Source organism: Zootoca vivipara, chromosome 9 (assembly GCF_963506605.1).
Source record: "Zootoca vivipara chromosome 9, rZooViv1.1, whole genome shotgun sequence".
In the NCBI taxonomy this organism is placed as follows: Eukaryota; Metazoa; Chordata; class Lepidosauria; order Squamata; family Lacertidae; genus Zootoca; species Zootoca vivipara.
In genome coordinates this window covers 37,154,324-37,173,026 of record NC_083284.1, presented here as the reverse complement: position 1 = coordinate 37,173,026, position 18,703 = coordinate 37,154,324, and the positions used below count along the sequence as shown (strand labels likewise).

Sequence of the window (18,703 nt, the reverse complement as noted above, 5' to 3'; positions counted from 1 at the left end):
GGCAATGCCTGCACTTTGGAACTCCCTGCGTATTGATATCAAGCAGGCGCAAATCTTTTGTATGTTTTTAGGTCTTCTTCCTGATTATCCTCATCAAGACATTGAAACACAGCTTTCCCATTCCCCATGGCAGCGCTGACTAATACTACCACTGAATGGCGGGCATATATAGATGACTAGCTCTGCGTTCACTTGCAGCTATTACTATTCTGTAGACCCATAAATCGAGGAATTTGCCTGCAACAGTCTAACATCAGTTTTAGTTATTTGGACTCTCTGTTTCTTACTGTTCTCTTGGAGGCTATTATCATGATTTCCCATAAGCAGAGAACATTCTGGAGCATTGTGTCTCCTTTCGACGCTTTTACCCTTTAGAAAATAGAAAATTTGCCAGCTGCTCTTATTGCTCTTCAGGTTCTCATAACGGAAGAAATAAGACTCATTATGGATTGGAGAAAGCTGGTGCTGGAAAATCAGTTTGTTTGGCAAGTGATGGAGGCAAACATACTCACAATAGTACTTCTTTTGGAGACACTGATTAACAGTATTTTTTGTCGGGTTCATATTGCACTAAACAGTGCTGTATGTGCTGATTTAACTCATGTAGATTACTGCTTTGTTTATTCCACTGCTTTGTATCTTGAAAATTCCACAATTATGTGCCTAGCTTACGTGCAGCATAGGGCTTATGTTGCTCCATGTGTCTGAAGACCAATATAAAGTATCTTCAGTTGACAATATTCCTATTATCTTTGATAGGGCCGTAAGAAAAGCTAGATTGCAGCCTGTGGTTACAAATTATTACTTCATAAACATTTCCTCCCACAGTACACTTTCCATGCAATTTTCTTCTGTCTTGATACCAAACTAGCTGGCACTTAATGCAGATGGGCTGCTGAAACATAGGATTTTGGACACATTAAGTGTACCACACTTGCTCTATAAATTTGGCTGAAGAGTTAGATAAGAATTGAAAGCTGCTTTGCACAACAAATGTACTCTGTAATAGCTATCAGGCTAATATCGATCTGTGTTGATGGCTCTGACCCTGCTCACCAACCTGGCCCTGCCCCACCAACACCCCTCCAATAACACTTTAGACCAGGGCTGGGGAAACCTCTGGGCTCTCACTGCTCTTGTTCTCCTTGCCTCCACTGCTGAGGCTGAAAGTGACGTCAGTGAGGTAGACAGCAGCAGCAGAGCAGGTTGGTTGCTGAGGAGCTGCCCTGGCTTGTTGGGACTACTCCTGAATGGACTGCCCACCACAGCCACCTCCCTCCTCCACTGCTGCAATGGTCCAGCAGCTCTCAGAAGGCTGTTGTCACAGGATAGTTTGCAGCGCCATTGGCCAGTGGATGGCACCACAAACTACAGCATGATGACAGCCTTAGGAAAATATTATAAAAGGAGAGGTGTATGTTCCTATTTTCTTTCTGGAGAAAATTGTAATTCACACAATGAATGACATTTATTTGCTTTCATTTCATAGGAGTCCAAATACAGGAATGTTCTCATGCAAAATGGAGAATGATTTGCAAAGATAGACCATTACTTTCACATACAGTAAAATATTATTATTATTATTATTATTATTATTTATTTATTTTATACTACTTCTGGTTTTGTGAACGTATAAATTTGAACCAGTTGAGTCAGCTGCTTATTTTGGCTGAAGGGTAAAATGGGAGCACAGCTGGTAAAAACAGCAAATCCTATCAACCTACATTTACCTTTTTCTGATGGTTTCTTTGTTGCATAACCTTTTTCGGGCGACCTCAGTTTTGTAATTATTTTTTCTCTATGGTTGATGACCATTTTATTTTTAGAGCTCGCCCCACTTTTCTCTTTCCAGGATGTTTAAGCTGTTCTGTAACCATTTCATACTTTTAGTTTGAAACAGCAAATAGTGATAAAAACAGTATGAAATGCAAACAAATAAGAAGAGTGGAAATCAAACCTTCCTGGCAAATAATTCCTTAGGGATGCTTTCATTCTTGACTCAACAGTGCTGATATTGGCAGAGTCCACCAGGACTTTGCACAAACTTCTGTTTAAAAGATTGTGCCTTTAATGTGTATGCAGAAAATCATTTGTATATTGAATACATACTTTTCTTTAGCTTGTCCTCTGTCGTCCCCTTCTCCTTGTGCCCTCAATCTTTCCCAACATCAGGGTCTTTTCCAGGGAGTCTTCTCTTCTCATGGGGTGGCCAAAGTATTGGAGCCTCAGCTTCAGGATCTCTCCTTCCAGTGAGCACTCAGGGCTGATTTCCTTAAGAATGGATACGTTTGATCTTCTTGCAGTCCATGGGACTCTCAAGAGTCTCCTCCAGCACCATAATTGTATTACACTATATTTGGTGTTTTTATGGTATTTTTATTTATGGTATTTTTGGCCATAAGTGTATTACACTATTTTGGGGGGGAGTAGCTGGGAAAATTCTAGAGCAGAAGTTGGGAACCTTTTTTCAACTCAAGTGCCACAGTCCCTTGTGGGCCATTTTCTGTGGGCAACATGCCACAGGTATGTGGGGCCAGAGGAAAATGTGGGAGAAGCAGCAGATATGATTCCTCCCTTTGTCCAGCAGGCTACGTCCCAAGCATGGAAAGTATCACATCTACACACACTTTCCTCTGTCTTCCACTCAGGCACACAAGTGGCATTGGCACAGTTTAAAGACACTTTCTGGGCAGGCAGTTGAGTGCAGAGCAGGCAAAGGAAGGTGGAAGTGTTGAGGGCTGTGGCGAGGGAGAGCTCCAGAGGAAACTTTCAGCCACATCAGAATGGTCAGTTTCTGCTAGGAGTCAGGACACTTTGCTACAAAGAAAGTGCATAGCTGAGGTGGGGGAGACCCACTGCCGAGCATCACTTAGAGCAAAGTTGGCCAGGAAAACCTATTAGAAAATATTGGCAACTCAATTCCCAAAAGATTGCCTCTGAGTAGCAGACAGTTAGAGGGAATTTTTAAAGCAAGAGAAACTTGTGTTCTAGATGGATGCAATGTAAGCTTTTACAAAAGTCTGGTTTCAGCACCTTTGGAGAAATTTGAAAATGGATACTTTTGCAGTTTCCTATGGGATTTCGGTGGCTATATTCTTTTCCACAGGAAATAGTTTCTGGTTTCAGCTACTTTATTATGGCAAGGAGCGAGCTAGTGAGTAACGCTGAGAGGAATTGTTAAAGAGATGTATTGGCTTTTAATTGAGTCTGCTTGTTTGCTTTGTGTCCAAATTAATTCAGTTTTGTAGTGACCATGCTTTAGGAACTGGCATACACTTGACATTTTCTCATAATCATTACCATATTCCTCCCGTTGAAGCACTGTTTTGATTAAGCACTCAGAAAGCTCTGCTAAAATATCATTGCAGCCGAGTCAAATGACCGCTGTCTTGAACTCAAGACTAATCATAGGAAGAATGGCTCACAATTGATTTCAGGGAAGCATGATACATACTTCAGCTTGTTTCCCCTCCTCCTGCCTTTTAAACTTTACAGAAGGGCTAATTTGGAAGAAGCATGAGTAATCACACATTAAGGATAATTTATATTATTATAAGACAAATAGCAGATAATGGTAACACCCAGAGGGCACCCTTCAAGTGTCAAGCTTTTGTTGTTCCAGGTGCTGTATGGAACTGTGGCTTTCTTGAGAGATGTGTCCTTTAATAAATAGCCTGTTGTTATGACTGTGTAGATCCTTGCAGCTCAGTTAAGCTGGCTTTCAGGTCTTGGGTGCATTAATTACAATAATTCACATGTACACTGTTTGACTGACGGTCCATCCAGAGAGTTCTAGCTTTACATGAATGGAAAAAGAGCAGTTCTGGGCTTCCGGGTTCAGCGCCAACGCCGTCCGGTGGGGTTTGCTTCGAGCTCCGAGGCAGCCCGCCTTTGCGAGGGGGGGGAAAGCAGCGGGAGCGACGCTGCGCCCCATAGAACCCAGGGTCGAGCGTCCCTGGGGCAAATGCTCAGCAGAGTCCCGATTTCCGACTCCCCAGCTCGCCGGCAGGCTCTAATAAGAGCCCCGGTGCAGGAAGGGTTGAAGTCGTGGGGGCCATATTGAGCGCCATCGTTATCCTCGCGGAGGGAAGCTCCGAACCGGAGGCGGAGAGCGCTGGATTTTTCCTAAAGAAAGATTGAAAAGATCGGGAACCGTGAGTAAAAGGATTTAAAATTATAATTGGACCTTAAATTTGGAACGGGGGTGAGATCGAAAAAACGGAAGCCGATTCCCCCCCCCCCACTGATGAAAGAGGAAGCAGTAAGAGGAGAAGCACCCGATGCCGGGGAAAGGAGGTTCGTAATTTGAACAATTTCCAAGGATTGATAGAAAATTCTCCCCCTGAGGCAGGGCAAAGGGGGAGAACTGTATTAAAACTGGAAAATCCCTGCAAATAGAGGTTATTAAAGAGAGAAGAGCCGCTTCCTCTCCCGAAAGCGGCAACCCGGACAGAACAGCAAGCAGACTGAGAGGATATAAAGGAAATGGTGGAATTGGCTTATAGACACTTCTAGGTGAATAAAGGCTGAACTGAGGAAAGTAGAGACTGGACTGTTTAAACAGGAGATTGGTTGCAGCCTAGTGAAATAATTATAAAAACTAATGTAACAACATTTGGAATGGATACATCGCATCCAGTTTGCAGCATTCAGGACAGTTGTAACTTGTAACCACTTCCTGTTTTTCAAGCTCTGCTCTGCCCTTGAAAACTTGGGAAAATGTTAACAACAGATTATGCACCTGGCTTCCAGAGGAAAGTTATGGAACTCTTATGGGAAATAAAGATCGGAATGGACAAAACTCGACAGCAGATGGAAATAATGAATCAAGATGTACAGAAACAGAATATGAGTGAAAGAACTTTGATAGAGGACAACAGGACAGATGAATTTAACTACGGCATAATTGAAGAAGAAGAGGATGATTTGGATATACAAGAGGAGAAAGACCAAATTTCGACTTGGAACACCCCCCCTTTGGAGGGTGAGATACAAGAGCTGTCTGAGGGACAGAGAATTCTTAAAAAAAATGGGATCACCCCCCTCTTCGAGGGGGAAGAGCAAGAGCTGCTTGAGTGGCAGAAAGCACACAAGAAACGCAATGGGCAAGCAAGATGGGATCACCGGGGGGAGGACAGAGACATTTGGGTGTCAAAATATGTTAAAAAGGGGGAGGGATGAAGGAGGAAGGAATATATTCTGTATTAGGATGGATAAGAAGGTTTGAAAACTGGATTGCTGACTCTGGACATTGCTGGAATTGAAGGGATTAGCCGTGAACGAGGGAGGAGGAGGAAAAATTGAGAATAAAGGCTAAATTAAAGATTGGGAAAGTAAAAAGGAATTAAAATATAAGGAAGTCCTTGGAAGGAAATTGAGGCAAGGGAGGGAAATTGTTTTAAGTTAGTTAAAATTAGGATGTAATAGTAATTGGACACATTAGAAAATTAGTTTGGGCAAGAAGATTTGGGATGGTTGGGTGTCTCCCCCCTCTTGTTGGTCTCCCTCGGACTGGGAGCTTCTGGTGGCAGGGGGGGCTTCAGGGCTGGGGGGGGCAGAGGGAGGGGAGGGACTCAATTGGATAAAGAATCATCCCCTTGCCTCCTTTTGCCCTCCGGGACTCTTCGTGGCAGGGGGAGTCCTGGAGGATGGGGGAGGGAGGGCGTGAGAAATGGGAATAAAAGAGAAGTTAATAAAGATTTTGGATGGTATATGAATATATGATTGGAAGGTTGGAAATAGAATGAGGATAATGATAAGAAAACTGTTAAATGAGATTTAAAATGAAAATCAGATAGGGGGGAGATCGGGGAAGCCTACATATAAACAATGTTTATGGAAAATGGTTAGTAATTCTTATTATTATTATTTTTTTCCTGTACTTTTTCTTCTTTTTTTCTTTTTCTAGTTTTTGTTTTTCATTTTTTTTTTGAGGGGGGATTAAGTGTGGATAGATGATGGGATGGATACTCACTTTCATCTCTCCTGCCAACCTGGAGTCTCTTGGTGGCAGAGGGGGGTTCCGGGAGTGGGAGGGAGGGGTGGGTAGAAATTCAGTCACAAATTGAACCACTGTCGACTGCCCGCTTTTCGGGGGATCCTCTTGTGGGAGGGGAGGGTCCGTGGAGGGGGGACAGAAGTAGGTGGAAAATTGGTTATGTATTTTTATGTATGTTCTCTTTATTATGCAAAATCAATAAAATATTAAAAAAAAAAAAAGAGAACACACCTGCAGCCACGCTGGAAAAAGAAAAAAAAAAAAAGGAAAAAGAGCAGTTCTGGATAGCAGCTGAACAGGAAGGTTGGGATCACCTTGCAATTCACAAGTGCAGTAATAGTTGCTACCATAAGGCCCATTACTGCTGTGGCAGTTATTTTATTATTTTTCATTGTTTATCGTACAATACATTAAAAATAACGGTACGGAAGCAAACTGGAGTACAGAATTTCCTTGCTTGCAGTCACTTTATATCACATGCAGAAATCATCTGTGAGACCGACCATATAGGCACAGGAGGATTTCTGTGTGTTGGGTGGGAGGAGCTGTTTAGCTGGGTAAGAGAAAGAGTGCTTATACATGAGGTGCTTTATTTTTTAATTTTTAATTTTTGTAGTGCCACATGAGCACTACACTAGTGCCACATGAGCACTAGGGGGCTCACATCTTATAGCCCCATCCTCGTTGCCATGCAACTCCTTCCAGCTTTTTTGTTCAGTTTTTATTTACCTACAGATGCGAGACAATAAAATGTAACATTATTTTTAATATTTTCCATTTATGAATCGTTTAGCATGAGGCATCATGGTGTGAATTACAATACTGTAGAATAAAAACATAAAACAGTTTCACATATAAAAACATAACCCCCCCCACACACAAAATTTAAAACAACATACATAAGATCAATTCAAAAAAAAAATCAATACCTTTATTGGCATATATATAAAATATAAAAACAAGGACAAAACATATAAAACATATAGGTCATTAGTATAAATAGTAACACTACATCGTACAGAAATAATGGTGAGCATATATATATAAGATCAATTCAAATCCAATACAGATTCTAACTGGAATAAAGATCTCTATTTAAAAGACTTGTTGAAAGAAGAATTCTTTCTTTTCTTTTTTTAATAATATTTTTTATTGATTTTACAACGAAATACAGAAGAAAGAAAAGAATAAACAAGAAAAATAAAAATAAAAGAGAGAAAATTTCAATCCATTATCCAATCATAATTCTTAACACTGTAGACTTCCCCGCATCCCCCCTCTTGAGTTCATTTTAATAGCTTAATTTGCAGTATTAATATTTCTTAATTTTACATCATCACTTATAATTTAAACCTTAATCTTAAACATCTATCCTTAAAGAAAGACATCTTTCTCATTTACTTCAAGACCATTATTTCTTGCCCAAAAATATCCATATAACTTTTTCTATATCTTTTATTTTATTTTATTTTTAATCCCAACTAATTTGTCCCCCCTTTCCTTGGAGTCGATGTCTCCAGAGATTTCAGCTATTCTCCTTAAGACTTTCCAGGTTCAGACCATCTTTATCCATTCTATATAAATTTAGCCCATATTCCACCTTCACCCCACTCCAGCTCTGTCCCAATCCAGCCCTTGCTCAGCCCCCCCCCCTGCTGTATTCCCAATTTATCGTCAATCTCATTTGAAAGAAGAATTCTTTAGCAGGAGCTGAAAAGACAGCCTTCGGTATAAGGGGAGGAAATTCGTGAGGAGAGGGGCCACCACACAGAAGGCCCAGTTCTGGCACTGTGTGAAATGGACCTCCTGATAGGATGGTGTCTGCAGGCAGGATACCCTCTCCAGACTCTTATTGATTAAATGTGTATACTGCCCTTTGTCAGAAAACCACAGGGTGGTTTACAACATACCAGACAATAGGTAACATCATATTTTTACAACATCAACATCAAAACAATTATATAAATACAGGCATAATAATGAGAGGTTCACAATCTATTAGAAGCATTCTTTTTATTTCCAAGTTAAGCAGAGCTTAAGAAAGTTTCCAATAAAGGAAAATAAATTAAAAATTTCTGGGTTATGGCAAAGGGTAGATGCAGACAACCAGTTTTAACCACTGCATGGTGACTTTTAAAGTTATTCTGCAGTGCTTTAGGTTGCCTAAAGGCTCTCACACAGAATGGATCTGGAGCCAGCCTGCTCTGACAAGTCCCCCAATATGAGTGAGTTGCATATTCCATCACACGTTGGACCCCATCCCTTCAAACAACTCAAATCTTCCTAGCTTGCTGTCACTACAGAGTTACCAAGAGGTGGGGGAAATGGTTGACTTGACAAGCTAACAAAAATGTGTTTCAGCATCACTTTTTAAAATAACCTATTTGTGGGGAGCCTTAAGGAGAGAAGAGTGAGCATACTGCTAGTTGTGGTGGTTTGCATCACTACAAGTCTTTAAATCAAGTTGGGATGTGCTGCATTTCAACCAGAACAGATGGGCTAGATGCAGGAATTGCTAGGTGGATTTTTACAACACCTTTGAAGCAGAATGTCAGGTTTAAGTACCATAATGGCTACCTTCTTGCCTTAAAAATCACCAAGTCTATAAACGATTACTTCAGTAGAGCAGTCACACAGCTCAGCAATTTAGCCTGTTCTGTTTTGCCTTCCTCTGTTATTTATGGCTTAAACTTCTCAGTGTTGGAACATTTGGAGCAATGAAGTGAATGAAAGATGCTACACAACTGTATAGGCATAACTCTTAACAGGTGGTATCATGAAACAGAATTCCTTTTGTAAGTGTTAAAAGCCACTATGAGAGCACATGCGGTGAGGTGAATTCTGACTGCCGTAACTACAGTATTGGTATTTCATGAAAACCACCTTGAAAAACAAATCTGCCACTGTAGGATTTGCATTTCATCAGTGGTGAGGCCAGTTCAATTTATGTTTGAACGTCCAGCAGTACTAAGTACACCCGTGTTAATGAAACACTGCAGATAATTGTGGCTTTGATTATTTGACCCTCTGAAGGATCCTATTTCTGATGCCCTGTTCCTGTAGGAAGGATGGGATAACCACAACAGTTTTGCAACCTTAAGATCATATTGGGGAGTGGAGGCATAGGATGTGCTATGCAAGGGGACAACTGGAAAGGCTTAATTTCAGTGGAAGTATCTGTGCATTAAAAGTGAACTACTCAATAGTACTGTTTCCACAGGAGTAAAATTTTGATTAAAAATAAGAAATAAAAGCGGTTGCAGACTAAGATGCTCCAGTTACTCTGAAATTGTCAGTAAAAGAGGTTATAATTGCCTACACGGACTGGCAACTGCTCTCCCTGGTTTCAGACAGGATCTTTTCAACCCTACCTGGAGATGCTGGGGATTGGACCTGGGAGCTTTTGTTTGCAAAGCAGATGCAAAGAAGAACCATAAAAGATAGCACCTGTGCAGTGGCATCCTGCTTCCAGAATCTTACCTGAGATTTTGAGGCTAATGCATGCTATGTGACTTCCCTACCACATGACACGGTGCATGCACACCATTTGAATGGCAATGCCCATCGACTTTGGGGGGCCCTGACTCCCTCAAATATTTTATTGCCCCCCCCTGAAGCCCCCTCGACCCTTAGGAGTTAGCTCCTATGTTTTCAAGCCATGCTTTTAACATGATTGCTCCTGGCCTGCCTAATGTTAGTATGATTAGTGCAATAAAGGAATACTAATGTCTAAGGCTGCAGTCCTAACCGTGTCTACAGAGAAGTAAGTTCTACTGAATTCAGTGAGGCTTACGTGCAGATAAGCAGGGTTAGGATTACGCCTTGACTGGTGCCACACAAGAATCGTACCCATTTGCCATGGCTGACAGTATGGAACAGTGGCATTGTGTTGCTCATGACATATCCAGTGACACATAGTGTGGAATCAAGTTATACCTTTGAGTCATTAATATTAGAACTGTATTTTCTCCTTTCTTGGGGAATAGAAGCAGAGAAGATAGGGCTGGAGGCTGGAAATGGGTTACCATCTTGGAAATTTAATGACCAGCTCTTTCCCTGTGATGTGTGTGGAAAAGTGTTTGGCCGACAGCAGACGTTGTCCCGACATCTCTCCCTGCACACAGGTAACACTTTTTAAAAATAGTGTTGGGCAGTTTCACTCCATTTTTTCCATGGCAACAATGAACATTTCTTTGCATGCAAATAACGGTGGATTGATCTATCCTCTGTACACTTTGCGACACTCATAGTCAATGGGTCTCTCTCTATAAAATTCATAGTTTTTTATATTATTATTTTAAAAAATTATCCAAAAGTTGGGACATCTGGTTTTGGTGCTTGATCATGCTGAGCACTATCATTTTGGTAGGGTTTATATAGTGCACTAGCATTGTGTGTTGGATGCAGGGTCCTTCCCTGCAGCAGCAATTTTTATTTCACTGATACAATCACAATGGAATTAAGACATTTGCCTTTATTATTAAACTTCTGCTCAAGTCTTCTAACATAAACCTGTGAGATAGCCCCAACCCCAATTATGTTATGACATCTGCACTACTGCAATCAGTGCATGTGTTAAAAATACTTCAGAGTATATAGGCATCAATCAAAGCCTACATTGCCGAAAGGCACCAAGTATAACAATACCAAGATAGATAACCAGTAATGTGATTTTTTTAAAAAAAAGAAAGAACATGATAGATTTACTCATAAGCTCAGCTAATTGAACTATTACCCTCTTTCTTGCACTGAAATGTTGTTTGTCTCAAAGCAACTGTAACAAAACGTGGATAGATAAGCACAGGTGATCATGTTAACATTTTGTTCTGTATGTCTATGCTCTAAATATTCTGAAGGATTTGTTCTAGAGCAATACTTCAGCTTCAGTGCTTAGGTAAAATTGATGTGATGTTTTAAGCTGTATAGTTACTAATTAGGGAGTAAGTCTTTAGCACATCTATGTTGTATTTAGACATTTAGTAAAGGCTTTTTTAAGCTAACTAGGCTATTTGAATTTTAACAGGTTATAGGCCACAATCCTGTACCCACTTACCTGTGAATAAGCCCCACTGAACTGAACATGCCAACTCAGAAGTGGCATGTATAAGTTTACACTGTTAGGCCCATTTTTTAAGGACCTTACATCTGTCACAATAAATCCCCAGTTGAGGTTCAAACATGCTGTCTGAAATCCAAATTCTGAGAATTTACTGAGCAACAGATTGCAGCTTCTGAAAACAATGCCAGGCCATTCCTACAGGTACCATCTGTTTGTGTGCCACAAACTAATAGTTCAAATCATTTTTAAGCACTAGAAGTCAGTGATAAGATAGAAATGGAAGTTTTAATATTATTAAGATAACAGTTATAACCTATAGAGAGAGCTGCACAGCCTGTCTGAAAGCTCCCCTCACTATATTCATACGTTCCACGGTGGCTATCAAGATTATACCTCAACGCAGGCTTCAAGGAAGGAAACCAAAGCGCAAAATGAACAATCAAGCCCTTCAAGATGTGGAAGGCGTGTTCTTGGTGACATTTTGCCTCCACAGTCACTGTTAAGACCATGTTCATGGAAGACAATTTTACATGGCTACAAGTGATCACCAAAGAATAAGATTCATTTCAAACCTACTGAACGTGGTTGAGCACAGGGAGCTGGCTGTGTGTAGTGCTGATTAGCTGGCACTTCATGATGTCACCAAGAAACTTCTGCCCCTCAATCCCCAGAACAGATATATATAAATGGTTATTAATAAGGGAGACAGACCAGCTGAAGCAACAGTTGGGGGCAATCTGGTCACTTGAACTAGCCTTCATTCTGCAGGTGCCTATCATTTCTATTGCACAGCCAGGCTCCCTACCCCCCCATGTTTGTCCTCACCTTTAGAGTTGCTGCAGCCATATCTTCAGATTTTGTTGCAAAACAATTACACTGAGCTTTCACCCAAATATTTCCTACTTGAGAATTTGCTGACCATCACAAGTGAACTTGTGATCAAACTCAAAATGTATTTCAGGCACTTCCTGGGGACTGTTCTCAGAGATACCTGAACTACCATTGCAAATTATAGCCTCTTTTATATTGTCTTGCTGGGGTGTTGTTTTTTTAACAGCAAGGTTCTTGGATAAACTTGTGATGGGTGAAATGGTACCTCTTGCTGGGCTAAATATTTATTTTAATGTGTCACAGTTGCATGCTTTCATGCCCAGAGGGACATAATTGAACTACTTAATATGATAAAAGGTAGCTTTTTATCTCTATTCACTTTTATATTTAGTATGAACACATCCCATGAATATAGTAACAGTTGATATAATGCCAAGAGCTTTCTGAACTTTTTACACTTTTAAACAAGGGACATGACCCACACTAAGTTAAGGGCCTTGAAAAAAAGTTAAGAGCTTTCAAACCCTACCTATTTCAGTGGGAGATATCTAAGCAAGTGCTTAACTCTCCCATTTAAAAAATGAGGCTCAAAAGTGTTTTAACTTTTGCTAGATCGTGCCTAATGTTGGTTAGGATTATTCTGATGGATGAAGATGTTGTTTTTCTTCATTTAATGTGGGACATACATTTCTGTACCGTATTAGTCACCTTGCATGTTCACGAGGCTTAGTTTCTCTCTGGCAATCCGGACCATGCAGAACCATACAGAGAGAGACCATGCCCTTTGTTGTTGCTAGCAACATGCCTCTGATGCTGTTGAAGACAGATAGAGGATGTTCCCCCCTTTTGCCAGGGTGCCTCTGTGTGGGTGGAAGCCACTCTGAGGAAATGCTGATGATTCCCATGCCCGTTGCCTCAGCTCCATGGTGGGGATACAAATGTGAGAAGATGTGTTTGCGTGCATGCGAAGCTCCCCCTCAAAGTCTTTTAATGTTTCTTTCCAGAAGAGAGAAAATACAAATGCCATTTGTGCCCATATGCTGCTAAGTGCCGTGCTAACCTGAACCAGCACCTGACTGTCCATTCCGTGAAGCTGGTGAGTACAGACACTGAGGACATTGTCAGCGCTGTCACTTCCGAAGGCAGTGATGGAAAGAAGCACCCTTATTACTACAGGTGAGGACCCGGGAGAAAGCCAAGCCCAGAGACTCCAGCGCCAGCTGCCTTTTCTGCCTCTCTTTGTCTAGGAAAACCAAAAGAACGAGCAATCGGGTTTGCTTCTGAGGGAGAATCTGGCAGGTGCATTTGGCTTGCCTGCATTTAATCTCAGCAGTGGCCCAGAGTCAGGGCGATGGGGATTTTGCAGGCAAATGTGGTAGCTAAAAGCACCTCAAGGACAGAAGTGATGTGTAACTCTTGAATTACTCTCAACTCACAATCTAAATCCAGAGATTCTACGGCCAACTTCCTGCATTTCCCAGCCTGCTTCTGAATCCATTCTGTATACCCCACACATCCACTCCACCTTCCCACTAATATCCTGGAATGCTTAGCCAAATAACCTATCACTTGTGGACTTAGAGAATGTGCTCTCTCCTCCTGCCACCTGAATAGGTGGACTTAGTCAGACGTCCATATAATATCTATTTGTAGAGTCACAGCTTTCCATCTTCTGAAAGCCCTTTGAAATGTGGGATGAACCAGGATGCAGCAAGTGACAATATTGCCATTCTTTGTAACCTGCCACAATAGTCACATAAGCAGTTGCCGCTGGGCTATTTGTTTGTCACTAATGAGACACTCCCTACTCTCAGGTTCACAGCTTAAAGATATGACACAAAAGGAAAAGGGAGGAAGAGGGAGGAGGGTGGAAGCAAACACATGCACTAGTTCTTAGTTCAGAGTTTTTTGCAAGTGTTCCTTCTGGCAGAGGAAGTCAGATCCCTGTAGCTACTCCTCCTTTGGCCAATGGATGGGTTCAGGTTGGTCTTCCCCTTGTTGTGATGTTCTTTCTGGGGGAGCAACTTCCCAGTGGCCCTTGGTACACTGACTGATGACAGAAGCCAGAGGATGCTGCCCACAGAGTGTGCTGTGCTTATCCAGTTCAAGCCAGCGACTGCACAGTGACCACTTGGAATCCAAACAACACTGGACCCCATTGCATGGGTCATTCCTATGTAACTGCTTGCCATGCATATCTCCAATATAAATCACACCACTGTAAACTGCCTTAGGATGCCATGGTATGCTGGGAGTGGTGATTCTATATAGCCCAAATGTTGGTCATGGGATGTCATTGCTTTTGCAAATAGCTACCCCCAAGCTGATTGTGCGGACTGGCAGTTAGGTGACTTGCCAGCCAAGGCTTGGAAATTAATGTTGACAAATCCGACTGGAATGAGTGATGTAGTTTTCAGTGTTTTGACTTGTGTAAAACTTGCAAGATCCTGTAAAGAACATCAGCTATAGTATATATACATACGGAAGTGTATTATCCTGCCTTTCTAAGCAAAAGCCAATGTAAGACAGTTTAGAACAATTTGAAATAAATAAAAATGTTTAAAAACAATCTAAAATGCAATAAACCAGAAAACCGCACTAGCAGTAAAATAGATAAATTAAAAGGGCATTTCCTTTTTAAAAACAAAAAACACCCATCAGGGAATAAAACCGGTTTGGGTGTATTACTCAAATAAGGCAGTGGTGCACCTTTTGGAGAGTGGCCATTCCATAATCTGAGCATCAGCACTGAAAAATCACTTGTCCCAACATGACTGGGTCAGAAAGCAAGAAGGGCCTCATACTAAGCAACAGAATCTGGTCTTGGGCCGCTTAGGAGTTTGAAAGCGAAACCAAGCCCCGAAACCAGCAGGGCTAGAAGCTGATTGCAAAATGCCTCTTGGTAGCGCTGGTGTCTGCAGAGCAGATGAATGCTCCCTGAGCCCATTTTGGCTTGCTTCTGTTGAGATTGCCCGACATTTCTGTGCAAGATCCCAACCTCACATGAGACTGTTTCCAAAGCTTGGGAGCTGCTTGCGAAGTCTGCAGCAAGCTCTCCATTTGTCCACGTAGCAGCCTGACTAAACATCTTGGCAAGGCTGCAGCACATCTTATTGCCCAAAGGAAATAGCTAGGTGATGTGCAGCATCTGGAACCTGTAGTTTTTAATTAACTTTATGATTATTTAGCATCATTATAGCGTGTTTGGGATTGTTGCCTTGTGCCTGCCCTTAATCATCTTGGCATGGCTGTCAGTTCAGAAACAGTTCAGCAGACAAAAGAATATCCCAGTGCTATTTAAACAGCGAAAAGAAGACAAAGTTTGTAAAAACAGGAGTTGGTCAGGTTGAATGAAGAAAAGCGATGTGTATCTGTCACACAGCATTTCTGTAAATGCACACTCTTTAATCTTTCTAACTCTCTCCTGCCTCCAGTTGTCATGTGTGTGGATTTGAAACCGAGATGAATGTCCAGTTTGTCAGTCATATGTCGCTTCATGTGGATAAAGAACAGTGGATGTTTTCTATTTGCTGCACAGCCTGTGACTTTGTTACCATGGAGGAGTCAGATATGAAGGCTCATGTCGCCACCAAGCATGCAGGTGATCACCCCAGATCTGGGCTTGTCTTCTACGGCCATCTCTCTCCTGCTTCCCAACTTCTCCACCGAAATGTTGGCTGACGCCCTCTTGGTTGGATACAGTGGTCTGCAAAATTCCACTGACAGAAATTTCACGTGCATGATTAAGACCAAACTGTTTTTAAGATTAATCTGTATCATGTGTTAATACTGCATAGTTTATCATTCTGTTTAGAGTGAACCTTAAAAATCTGAGGCTGCTGTGTGAAGAGTTTGTGTTACTTGCTTCCATTAGATAAGAGAAGGCAAGGACTCCCTAACACCTCTTCACACTATTTACGTGTGACCTGCCTTTGCAAATGCTTTGTATAGTGTAATGTAGGCATCCTCCTTCTTACCTTTTGCAAGCATGAGGAAGTGACCTTATATCCGTGGGTAGAAATGACTTCAGTGACTTCACAGTTTCTCATCAATGGAAATAGGGATGACTTGCAGATGTTTTGTTAACACTAGACCAGTGCTGGTTTCCATTCTCCACAACTATTTGAGCCAGTGTGGTGGAGTAGTTTGGGTGTTGGACTAAGACCTGGGAGACCAGAGTTTGAATCGCCACAGCTCACGGGGTGACATTGGGCCAGTCATTGTCTGTCAACTGAAACCTGCCTCACAGAGTTGTTAGAAAATAGGACGGGAAAGTACTTTGTACTCCACCTCAAGCTCCTTGCAGGAAAGGTGGGAAATGAATGAAAATGAATGAATGAATGAATGAATGAATGAATGAATGATATGCTGCTGCAGGAGGAAGTACAAGGGGGGGGGACCCCAGAAAGGCTGGAATCCAAGGAGAAGCTTCACTCTAATCATAGAGTCATAGAAATGGACAAGGAAGGGACAAGTCTGGCACTCTTTAATGCAGGAATCTTTTGCCAGTATGGGGCTTGAACCCATGACCCTGAGATTAAGAGTCCCATGCTCTACATACTGAGCTATCTTTCAGTGTCTCTCTCTGTCTCTTCTAATCAATTGAAGAATGGGGAGATCATGCCTTTATGAAGAGAGCTCCATTAAATCTGTAATTCAGTGCAAGTAGGACATAGAAGGCTCTCATAGATAACTGCATTGCTTCCAAGACATGTCTACGTGAAGGTGACACTGGGTGGAGTAGAACTACACAGCTGACAGCAACCACAGGTCATCTTGCCCCAGCTTCTGCCCATATTCAGAAACATCTATCCACCAGCCGCACAAGGATCAACCTAAGAACAGAGCATTCGGTCAGCACATTGTCGTAGCGTCCATAGTTCCAGCCTCAAGGAGGGAAGGCAAACCTCTTATTGCAAGGAGCTCAACCTCCTATTAAGAATCCTGCATCTACAGCAACAGAGAACCTGGCTAAAAGTCTGAGGCTCTGCTCTAGCCATGGGCAGATAGTTGCACAAAACTTGGTTGCTCTAGATGAGGATGTTCTTCCCATGTGAAACAACTGATGCAACTGGCCAGATCAGGTGGGCAGGATGAGCGCTGCACCATATGGGTGGATAGGTGCATGCAGATATGCAAGAACAGCTGCTGCAGCACATGGATCTCTGCCTGCATCTGGGGCATAAATTTTATATAACCCTGATACTAATAAGCAAGCTAATGCTTTGGGTTGTGTTGGTTGGTTTTCTCCGTAGGTGAAGAGAGGAAGACTCCAAGCGACTCAAACAGCCCTTCGTCTTCTTCCCTGTCAGCACTTAGCGATTCTGCCAACAGCAAAGAAGATGCAGAGACCAGCCCCAAGCCCAAGGCTTCAAACAACCTGCTAGTTATTTCCGTAGTGCCTGGTAGTCAGACCTTATTGAACACGGAAGAAAAATCAGAGAAAGGTAAGGAGTTGGTGAAATGGATGCAAAGTCAGTCCCCTCCACTTGCGCAAGGCTTTGGTGTGCGACTTAGGTAATAGTGTCTGTGATTTCCTCTTGCAGGTTTTGAATGTGTTTTCTGTAACTTTGTCTGCAAAACAAAAAACATGTTTGAGCGCCATTTGCAAATCCACCTGATTACACGGATGTTTGAATGTGATGTGTGCCACAAGTTCATGAAGACTCCTGAGCAGTTACTGGAGCACAAGAAATGCCACACTGTCCCCACCGGTGGGCTCAAGTAAGGAAAGCAAGTACAGAAACTTTTACTGTGTTAAGTACCTCAAATATTGTGGGGATAGTAACGGGAGGGGGGAGGGCAACAAATCTGAACAGGATCCATGTCTGCCTGGAGAGACAGAGCCAGGGAAGTTTACTCTAAAAATCACATTCACCACTCAACAAAACCCAACTATAAAGGACAGAATACAGTTTTTCTCCTTCTCTTATAACACTAGAACTCATTGACATCCCACAAAGCCAAAGATTCAGCATAGGCAAAAGAAAGTACTTTTTTTTACACAGCATATAGTTAAACTATGGCATTTGTTCCCGCGAGAATCAGTGATGGACAGCAACCTGGATGGCTTGAAAACAGGGTCAGACAAATTCCTGGAGGATAAGGCTCTCAAAAGCTACTAGCTACTCCATCAGTGTTCTACCTCCATTGTTGGGCTGCAAAAGTAAAGCAATAGACATTGACATCTAAATTTCGGGGGTGGGGGGCTCCATCAGACCTTTTAGTCCAGAGTTTGAAATTGTCAAACTGAATCACTGAAAATAGATACAGCAAATATTAGGCGCTTTGAAGTTTCATTCTTTTCAGTGGCAGAGAATTAACCAAAACGAACGTACTAAGATGTGTTGTGTTTTGATGTAAATTTGTTTAATGCTGGGTGAATTTTGTCCATTGTTATGTGGAGCTGAAATACAGAGGCGGGGGTAGAGATGGCCTGGCTCTCCTGCTGTAGCAACCCTCTTAGGTACTGTTTCCAAAGGTCTACAGAGGTTCCATGATTTGGCTGAAATTGGAGAGAGTCAGGGGGCCTTGTGGATTCTGTAGTCTGGTTCTCACATCACAGTAAGCCAGAGACAAACCTTGACTACAGATCATGGTTAAAGAGAGAACTTAACCCTGGTTTGTGGTTTGGATGACGTGCTAAGCCAAACTTTGGCTTAACCACCATCATGCACCAACATATGGATGTCTGGAGAGGAGCAAAGTGCCTGTGATCTTCTCTTTGGGGGCCCTCAAAACAGTGCATATGAAGCACACCCAAGATTAGTGAGAATATTTTCACATTAGCTAGACAGTTGAAGCATTGTTGTAGT

At 42.0% G+C, this 18,703-nt stretch overlaps 1 protein-coding gene across 3 annotated transcripts in view; it reads left to right on the top strand.

The window, feature by feature from the left end:
* ZNF827 (zinc finger protein 827) overlaps positions 1-18,703 on the top strand; it is a 113,757-nt gene that overhangs the window by 90,129 nt on the left and 4,925 nt on the right. For 2 of the 3 annotated variants that reach the window (XM_060278635.1, XM_035111673.2), the window contains exons 9-13: positions 9,985-10,122; positions 12,893-13,064; positions 15,323-15,489; positions 17,144-17,335; positions 17,435-17,612. In XM_060278635.1, coding sequence (XP_060134618.1) covers positions 9,985-10,122; positions 12,893-13,064; positions 15,323-15,489; positions 17,144-17,335; positions 17,435-17,612 — 847 coding nt within the window. The remainder of the gene's footprint in view (positions 1-9,984; positions 10,123-12,892; positions 13,065-15,322; positions 15,490-17,143; positions 17,336-17,434; positions 17,613-18,703) is intronic. The other variant, XM_060278636.1, reaches the window with a different exon arrangement.